At 48.6% G+C, this 10,000-nt stretch overlaps 2 protein-coding genes across 2 annotated transcripts in view; both read right to left on the reverse strand.

Annotated features, from left to right (window-relative positions):
* Positions 1 to 4,884: 4,884 nt before the first annotated feature.
* The window catches only part of cox10 (cytochrome c oxidase assembly factor heme A:farnesyltransferase COX10), an 82,942-nt gene continuing 77,826 nt past the window's right edge, over positions 4,885 to 10,000 (reverse strand). Inside the window, exon 8 of the transcript XR_014554681.1 lies at positions 4,885 to 4,895. The gene's annotated coding sequence lies outside the window, so the exon portion shown is untranslated. The remainder of the gene's footprint in view (positions 4,896 to 10,000) is intronic.
* Positions 7,147 to 10,000, reverse strand: part of LOC310817395 (heparan sulfate glucosamine 3-O-sulfotransferase 3B1-like) — a 22,762-nt gene continuing 19,908 nt past the window's right edge. The window contains exon 2 of the mRNA XM_083687963.1: positions 7,147 to 10,000. This exon is cut by the window's right edge and continues 451 nt beyond it. Coding sequence (XP_083544089.1) covers positions 9,833 to 10,000 — 168 coding nt within the window. The 3' untranslated portion in view covers positions 7,147 to 9,832.

The following is a 10,000-nucleotide window of genomic DNA, read 5'->3' on the forward strand; positions in this document are numbered from 1 at the left end:
GTTTAGTTTTTTCTTAATAATCGTATGAAATGACTTGTTTCACTGATAAATGCTAATTAATTTATATTAAAAGGCCAGGCACTAACATGCTTGTTGGCAGACACAAATTATAAGATTGTATTTTACTTTAACAAATAAATAGTTTGTTTACCAACATACTGCAACAGTGTGTCTATTAAAAGTGTGTTGCGGGGGCGCTCAGTGGCGTAGCACACTAAGGCGCATACCATGTCGTCACAAGGTCCCTGGTTCGATTCTGTCCATGGACACGACATATCCTGCATGTCATCCCTCCTCTCTCTCACCCATCCTTCCTGTCAATCTCTACTGTCTCTATCCCAATAAAGCAGAAATGCCCTAAAAATATATTTTTATTAAAAAAAAAAGTGTGTTGTGTGTATTGCACGTTGCCCTATATTCCAAAGGTCATTGTACTAGGTTGACCCCTCCTATTATAAAGCAATATTTCCATGAATGTTATTGCAACCCAGTCAAGCTATTCCTTCGAGGGTTTCATCTTTGCTGTGGTAGTTATCTGGTGGTGTGCTCATGTGTGTAAAGGCTGATGTCTATAGCAAGCTAAACACAAACACACACACACACGCATGCACACACACACAGGGCATAGGGCACTGTAAAACACACGTACACATGCATACACACACACACACACACACACATACACACACACACACACACATACACACACAGATAGACAAAAACAGACGCACACACACAAACACACACACAAACACACATACACACACACACACACACACAAACATACTCAAAAAATAGTTATTATTATTATTATAATTATTAGACGTTGCACACCGACACAGATGCATGATGCAAAAGAAATTGTGCAATACATGATGCAAAATAAACACTGTAATGTTGTGATCACCACCTGGAGACAGCGCTGGCAGGTGTCACAGCACCAGTCACTTCCTACCTGGTAAAGAGCCCTCTTCTTTGTTCAGCATTGCCCACCTGTCTTTAACCTATATTTATGTTTCCCATCCTGGTCCAAAAGCATTTGTGTGTGTGTGTGTGTGTGTGTGTGTGTGTGTGTGTGTGTGTGTGTGTGTGTGTGTGTGTGTGTGTGTGTGTGTGTGTGTGTGTGTGTGTGTGATCCTCAGGCTTTACCATCATGTGACCCTCAGCTGCGTGAGCCAGCCTGCCTGAGTGTGTGTGTGTGTAACAGAGACACATCCCCTTAGTGTCAGACAGGGGGGCTTCATATCACACACACACACACACACACACACACCTGCAGGTACAGTACTGTACAGAGTAGTACACACTACACACTACACCTTTACCTGTCAGCGTACACACACTCTCTCTAGCTGTCCGTGTCAGACCTCCAGTAATGGCACTGTACCAACGCTGGCACAGGGGGGAACCTCCGGTAGAACAACCAAACAGGAAATGACCCAAATCGCTGTAACACAGAGGTGTTTATTTTGAGTCAAACATAAAAAAACACCCTTATAATCTATGGTTCTCTTGAACCCTCTGAAAAAAGGGTAAAAGATATCAATGTACAGTTGCTATTGTAATTGGACAGGTGGGATGGGGGGGGTGGGGAGGGGGGGTGTAGGGCAAGACCAGGCTGGTGCTCAGGTGAAATGGAAGCAGTTGTGTTCAGTAATTGAGTGATCGGAGGAAACCGAACTCGATACCGTGACTTGATAATAAAGCGGCTGTAATCCAGGCTTAATCAGTCACTGCCTTGTGTAAACTTCCGGGGGCTCGGGGGCTCGAGGGCTCGGGGGCCCTGGCTCCTCAGGTGTGTCAGCTAATCTCCTGTTATACCTGCGGCGATCAGATAGGCTTCCTCCTCATCCTCCTGCTCAATGGGTTTCCTCTCTGCAGCCCGACTGACTGGCAGGTTCCTTTCACATCTGTAGGGCAGCAGCCTGTCCCAGCGTGTTGGGCATCTGTCACGGAGAAAGGGGGCATTGGGTGATTATGATGGGGGGGGGGGGGGGGGGGCGGGGGCAATGAGGTCTCAAGAAGTAGAGTAAGGTAATGGAGTTCGTGGAGAACTACTGTTCTGTTAAGCCTCTGTGTTCCTAGAGTTTGGGGATTCAATGAAAAGGATAGACAACATATCTGTCACTTTGGATATGACTTTCTGTCTCTGTCTCTCTCCCTCTCTCTTTCTCTGTCTCTCTCCCTCTCTCTCTCTCTCTCCCTCTTGCTCTCTCTTTTTTCTCTCTCTCTCTCTCTCTCTCTCTCTCCCTCCCTCTCTCTCTCTCTCTCTCTCTCTCTCTCTCTCTCTCCCCCCCCCTCTCTCTCTCTCTCTCTCCCTCTCTATCTCTCTCTCTCCCTCCCTCCCTCTCTCTCTCTCTCTCTCTCTCTCTCTCTCTCTCATGCAAAAATCAAGGATCCAAGAATGTCATATCAACATACTGTACATCATTCCTGGTCTTCATTATTTCTCTAGAATATCTGAAATCCCAGCATTCACGGCAAATACAGAACCATGCCCCCCCTCTCTCTCTCTCTCCCAAAGGACTCACACGAAGACAAGAGAGCTGGACCATGTCAACAGCTAAGGAGGGCTTGCGTGTGTGAGAGACAGAAACAAGCCATCGGTCCCAACCACACCCCCCCCTTCTTCCAGAGAGCGCTTCCATGTTGAGCTCTAAAAGGACAGCAGACCACCGGGCTAAATTATTGATGCCCCCCCCCTGCAGCCCCATGGTAATGTTTCCCCCATTGTGACAAGACTGTTTGGATATTGTGCAATTGCTTTGCAGCATGAAGCTAATAAGATCAAACACCAGCACACAGCAACTGGCTCTAAGGAGAGGGGGGGGGGGGATTGAGGAAGAGAGGGACAGGAAGAGGGACCAGCGGAGGGAGAGGATGGGGGAGGGAGGGAAAGGGGGGGATTGAGGAGTATAGGGGAGCAGTGGAGGGAGGGAGGTAAAGAGGGGGATTGAGGAAGAGAGGGACGGGAGTAGTGGAGGGAGAGGATGGGGGAGGGAGGGAAAGGGGGGATTGAGGAGGAGGAGGAGGAGGAGGAGGAGGAGGAGAGCAGCAGAAAGAGAGGATGGGGGCCTTGCGTGTCTCGGGCTGCCAGGTGTCTGCTCCCGACAACAACAGCAACCTTTACCCACAACAGCCCAGGGGCCAGCAGTGACGACAACAACAAGCCTTCAACCTGGGAACACAACGCTGCAGTTACCAACTGTCATCCCTCTGTCTGTTTGTCTGTCTGTCTGTCTGTCTGTCTGTCTGTCATACCTCTGTCTGTCTGTCTGTCTGTCTGTCTGCCTGCGTGTCTGCCTGTCTGCCTGCCTGTCTGTCTGCCTGTCTGTCTACCTGACTATCTGCCTGCCTGCCTGTCTGTCTACCTGCCTGCCTGCCTGTCTGTCTCTCTGTCTTCCTGTCTGTCTGTCTGTCTGCCTGCCTGCCTGCCTGTCTTTCTGTCTGCCTGTCTGTCTGTCTGTCTGTCTGTCTGTCTGTCTGTCTGTGTGCTAGTCCTAGAGTTCTCTGTCTGTCTGCTTGCCTGTCTGCCTGCCTGTCTGTCTGCTTGCCTGTCTGCCTGCCTGTCTGTCTGCATGCCTGCCTGCCTGCCTGCCTGTCTGTCTGTCTGTCTGTCTGTCTGTCTGCCTGCCTGTCTGTCTGTCTGTCTGTCTGCCTGTCTGTCTGTCTGTCTATCCATCTCACCTATGAGCAGGTTAATCAGGTTAGCCATGAGTTAACATTTGTGGTTCAGGACACAGCTGGGCGCTGGCCGACAGAACCTGTTCTCACTCCAAACTGCCAAGGTAAGCTTGAAGACCACATCCTGTTTGGCTTCCTCTCTGGTGCATCTTTCAATGCCCCCCCCCCCCCCCCCCCCCCCCCTCTCTCTCTCTCTCTCTCTCTCTCTCTCTCTCTCTCCAGCTGAGCAGTTATCCAGATCCAGACTTGTTAGTGTGGTGTTGTTAAGGATGATGAGAGGCCTCTGGTCCGCTTGAGACATGCCACTACCTGGGGATTAGGTGGGGAGGGGGGAGTCTGAGGATGGAAGGGTAGGGGGGAGGCTGAGGAGGGAGGAGGAGAGAGGGGGGGTGTAGTAGGGATGAGGGAGGAGGGAGGGGGGAGGCTGAGGAGGGGGGATGAGGGAGGAGGGAGGGGGGAGGAGGTGAGGGGAGGGGCTGAGGAGGGGGGATGAGGGTGGAGGGGTGGGGGGTTGAGGAGGGAGGGAGGGAGGGAGGGTGTGCACGGGGATGATGAGGTGCTGCTATGCTCACTAAGTCAACGTTCTACTGTGTCACCTTTTTTTGCTCACGTTTCGCCTCATCATTTGTTTGTTTCAGCACCACCTCTATTGAACACATTTTCCAACGAGGCCGTACGTCCCGACCTCAACGGAAGAACAGTGCGACGGAAAGCAAGCACATTGTTCCACCGTGCTAATGCGAGTCTAGTTTTCCATGCAGAACAATAGCCTGTGGCACGAACGCTGTGGCTCCAGCCCTCCAGAGCCTGGGCTGCCACCTGCTCTTCACTGTTGCCCTCTCCGCTACATCCATGTCCCTGCTGACCCTGCTCCCCTCTCTGGAGCCCTGGGAGTCGCTGTGTGTTATCGGGATGGTTGAGTCAGCTCACCCACTGGATCTGAGTGGATGTTGTGATCAGATAGCATCTCTGTGAGCCTGTATCTCTCAGAGGATTTCTCCTGTAATCATCTCATTAAAACATGTGTCGAGGTCCCGGTGGTTCAGGTTGGAAAAATAGTCCTAGTCAACACTGACTACAGTAATGGAAATGGTATTGCAATAATAGACAATATGTTCGATATTTTTGGACCTGCTTATTAACAGAAAAGTTAGATACTAAATGATTCCGTTTTTTAAAAGATATCACACACACACTCCACTCACACAAATCTTGATTGTATATAAACCAGAAAGAGAAATCAAAGCTTATTTGTCAGGTGAACTGGTACAAGCCGTTTTACTTGCTTTCAAACGTAAACAAACCAGTTCAGCATTGTATGGATGTGAATCTCTAAAAGTAAAAGTCAACTCAAAAAAGACAAAATAGTCGCCATATCGATTTCCCTGCTCATCTCCGGCTTGACGTCAAAAGATCCCCCGTAGAGTTGAATATTGTGACAGACACTTTCATTAGTGTGTTTACTTTATATAACCGAGGCGTAAAAACAAACACGAGGGGCTGCCAGTCACATCCAGAGCATCCAAGCCCAACAGGGACACGATCACAATGGTGCCACAAGACTTCAACTGTCACACTCTATTTTTAACTCTGGAAATCTAGATCAGTAAAAGGTAGAAGTTTGAAAATACAGTAGCAAAACTGTAGCTAACTATGGTCTAACTATGGGTAGTACTATAGGAATCACCACCTCCATCCAACCGTACACACTGTAGCACCTTGTATCCTGCCCAGTCAGGGCACTTACGCTGGTTTAACACTGTTTAATGACATTGTAGTACATTAGGTTTGGCGTAATTGGATGGTTCCGCTCTGCATAGCTCCCCGTCTGACGTTTAACAACATAACATAAAGAATAATAATACAAGGCAGGGAGCCCATAACTATCAACCCCCCCCCCAGGGTAGGTTTAATAATACGGAGCGACTGAGTGGGTGGAGGCTGGGGCGGTGGGTGGAGGCTGGGGCGGAGGCCGGGGTGGAGGCTGGGGCGGTGGGCAGAGGCTGGGTTGGTGGGTGGAGGCTGGGGCGGTGGGTGGATGCTGGGACGGTGGGTGGAGGCTGAGGCAGAGGCTGGGGTGGTGGGTGGAGGCTGGGGTGGAGGCTGGGGCGGTGGGCAGAGGCTGGGGTGGTGGGTGGAGGCTGGGGTGGAGGCTAAGGTGGAGGCTCGGGGCGGTGGGCAGAGGCTGGGGTGGTGGGTGGTGGGTGGAGGCTGGGGTAGAGGCTGAGGTGGAGGCTCGGGGCGGTGGGCAGAGGCTGGGGTGGTGGGTGGTGGGTGGAGGCTGGGGTGGAGGCTGAGGTGGAGGCTGAGGTGGAGGCTCGGGGCGGTGGGTGGGACGACCCATAAGTATAACTCTCATAGCCAATGGCATTGCACTGTTTAACCATGGTGGACCGTTGCATAACTCGGCTCTTTTAAGCCTCGTCCCATGAACATGTGATGTGTTTTGCACACGTGAGATCACCTGATGATCACCTGATGATCACCTGATGGACAGCTGTGCTGCTGGACTTACAGCGTCCTGCCTGAACTGAGGTAAACTTCATTCATACTGTACATTCCTGATCTGTTTATGTACTCAACTGGGTTTGAGATTTAAATTTCATTGGACAACTCTGCGGACCAAGAAGACCTCAGCTGGTTTCGAAACCTGCTGCACATGTCAACAACCCCGTCAGAACACAGGTCCGTAAACACACCACCTCTGGGGTAGTGAATGGGGCCTTGTTAGAGTATGGAGGTGTTTCAGTAGTCTGTGGATATACTGCCATGGTGGCGTATCTCATTAGCAGACACGAGCAAACAGTGTGTGCTTTTCACAGGGGGGTGAGGTGAGGGTGTGGGCAGGGGGGGGGGGCATTTCCGATCAGGAGTCAGAACCACCGCCAACCCAAACCTCCCACGCAGCTCTGGGTCATGGACCACAACGACCCCCCAGCTCCATAACCACACACACGGAGGCGTGCACACACACACACACACACACACACACACACACACACACACACACACATAGAAACATGTGCGCACACACACACACACATACAAACGTGCACACACACACACACAAACACACACACACACACACACACACACCCCCCGTCTGGATGACACAGCATGCTCTGTCTCTGTTTCAGACCTCCCCTGACTAACATTAATGAGATTTATTCCAGAAAGGGTACTTTGTGGAAAGGTATACCACTACAAAAGTCAATTGATCCAATGGTGCACGAGAAACAGCTACTATACTTGCTAGGTTGCTAAACACACGTCTGCATTTTATGGGGAAACAAATGCTGATCTTCACTTTCGTACACATGTTGACACACAAGAACAAAAAAATCACGTAAATACGATGCTGTTTTGGTAAAATATATACTTTTTATTTATTTCTTCATACAAAGAAATAGTATGAATGTTCAGTATTTAATTATCTAGAAACATCTGTTCCATTTTGCTCTTTCACTGTGTAAAATTAATTCCTTTGTTGTACAGTACATACCACAAAATACTTGATTTAAATGTCTTTTTCATCTTTATACATACAGAATCTGCTAGTCTAAATAACATATTATATGTGTGTGGGAGGGGGGGGGGGTCGCGCGGGGGGGGGGGCGGGGTTGAAGACAAACATCACTAAAATGTGTCGATCTCCCTAAAAGGGTTGAATAAAACTCAACCATAAAGTCTGCAGCAGCATGCTTCTGGAGAGGCTCTCTCAGGTAACATTAACAAGACCACAACTCCAACGCATCACGCCAGCAATTACAAGGGGAGGAAGATGGACACCACTGCACATTATTTCAGATGACGATAGCTTATGGAAGCAGGGTGTGCCTGCATTAAAGGACCATTATAAATGCTTTTTATCAATCATTGCACTAAGGGGAGGAGGGGAGACCGAGGCTTTGTTCATATGGGCGTCATAATTGAAGTGTAATTTCGCCACTCTGTGAATATGAGGACCAATCGAGAGACATGACAGGCCGCCATCTCCCCGACATCCATCAACCGGTTTGAGGCAAAAACCAACCAGTTCCAACAGCTTCAACGGTTGACTTGGGTTTGTTTTCTGACAGGAACTGGGCATTTGCAGTTGGGCTGGATGGTTAATTAGAGTCACAGTGTTGTCTAAAACTGAAAAAAGTACCATCGTTATTTGTATTATTTTCCTGATTTCCGCTGACGTGGAGTAGTCAGCGACACATTTACTTCTGAATTTGATTGGAGGGATTTTTTAGGAGGTGTACATTCGCTCCGGGCCCTGCTTTAACACACGTAGACCCTTCCGGAAGCCAATGAGGCCAGGATTTTATTCCCATGATCCTCTTGGAGCGCAGCCTAGAGGAGGACAGCCTAGCCTAGCAGGACAGCCTATAGGAGGACAGCCTAGCCTAGGAGGACAGCCTATAGGAGGACAGCCTAGCCTAGGAGGACAGCCTATAGGAGGACAGCCTAGCCTAGGAGGACAGCCTATAGGAGGACAGCCTATAGGAGGACAGCATGGTCACTCCCAGTGCTTTTGAACTAGAGAGCCACCAGCTGCAAGGGCTATGGGGGACGTACAGCACATCGCCAGATGACAACTAAAGACTGTTTCTCCCTCTTGCATATCAACAATTCAGGTTGAAAGACAAACAACAACAAAGAAGAACCATCGAGAGACAGAGAGAGAGAAAGAGAGAGAGAGAGAAAAAAAAGAAAGAAGAAGAAATGATCAAAAGTAAGATAGTGGCTCAAGCTGTGTGAAACTTGACATCTGAGCTTCATTTTTTTTTTGGCAAGAAGTAGAGAGTTGAGATCGATGATAGAACGATGAAACATGTTAGTATGATATGATAGGGTGAATAAGGCAAACTATATTGAGCGAAGACCATGACATCAACTGATGAACGTTGATGTTTAATGTTCTGTACCACCCCTCCCCCTCCCTCCTCCTCCTCGTTGCTTGAACGTTTGATCTGTCATCTAAGATCTACTGTAAGATGGCGGATCCCGTTTGATGAAGAAGCTGTCTTTCACTGAAGCAGATCTTGGTTGTTTTTTTTTCGTATCATCCCCATCTTTACGCTCTACATCTTACAGATGTGTGCGCTGATTCGACTGTGCTTCACGCCAAGCATTCTCCTCCCTACCGTGAAGACAATGCCTCCAGTCATTTCTTGACCTGGGCTGCCCTAGTCTCTTCAAGAAATCAAATGCCTCTCAGGGAAATGTGATTGAGACTTTGTCTGACCTTTGAACCCTGTAGATAGGGCAAAGAGTCTGGCTCTGATCCAACAGTGCTCTTCTAATGGGAGAACGGGGAGACCCGATCGATCAGCCCCCGGTTACGTTAAAGCATTAGCATAATGTCAACATGGGGCTCCTCTGCGGTCCGAAATAGGATTTAGCAATTGATGGATGGGTCATTCATTAGAATAGGCCAGAGGAGCACAGCAAGAGAAAGGCCTAGGCATATACTTTAAGCATGACTGACACAATGAGTAGCAATTAGGCCTATTGATCTACCTGTTATTGAGTGAAAGGGACATCAGATCAGCTGGTTAGGCCAATGCGAGGGCAGGAGAATGGGACTGGGGGAAACAAAAGCCAAAGGACCTCATTTCAGCTAAACACAATGTTGAGACGGAACTGAAATTCATAGGAGGATGTGGGTTCAGAACGGTGTGGGGGAAGGTGATGGCCACTGAAGGCGAAGTGATGATGCATGTCGAAATCAGGACGCACATGAATGGGTTTCGACTATTTTTTCACTGCTCTGCCAACTCTGTCTGTACCCGTAACATAGTGCTTTTACATAGTTCACCTCTGGTCTTATATCAGTCACCATGGACAGGCTATCTGCATTTGGACACACCAGCAACTCTGCTTAGAGCAGAACCGTAGAAAGAGCCGGATAAAATAAAATGTGGAATGTTAAAAAAAAAATAATAATAATGTGGGCCAGATGCTATGTATGTACAAATATGGTTAGGCAGCTTAGTGAATTAATTGCTTAGAAATAAAAATAAATTATTATAAAATAGATTTCTGTACATTTTACATATATATAGCAATATCTCCACATCTTCTTCTTGTTTTGCCATTGAATTACAGAGAGAAAAAAATAACTTTAACAAACAAATGTGTCCACCTATATTTCACATCAATCCCAGCCAAAGTTATGTCCCGTCATCTGGTAGAACTTCATGTTGAAGGGCCTGTAGAAGTCCCGCAGCCTCTGCACCACCTCAGGGTGGATGTTGGGGTGGGTCCTGCCTTTGGTCTTGCCCAGGCAGTGGGGCTTGCTGCTGCCCTCAGCCTTCTTGAGGCA

The sequence above is a fragment of the Argentina silus genome (assembly GCF_951799395.1).
Source record: "Argentina silus genome assembly, chromosome: 16".
Taxonomy (NCBI): Eukaryota; Metazoa; Chordata; class Actinopteri; order Argentiniformes; family Argentinidae; genus Argentina; species Argentina silus.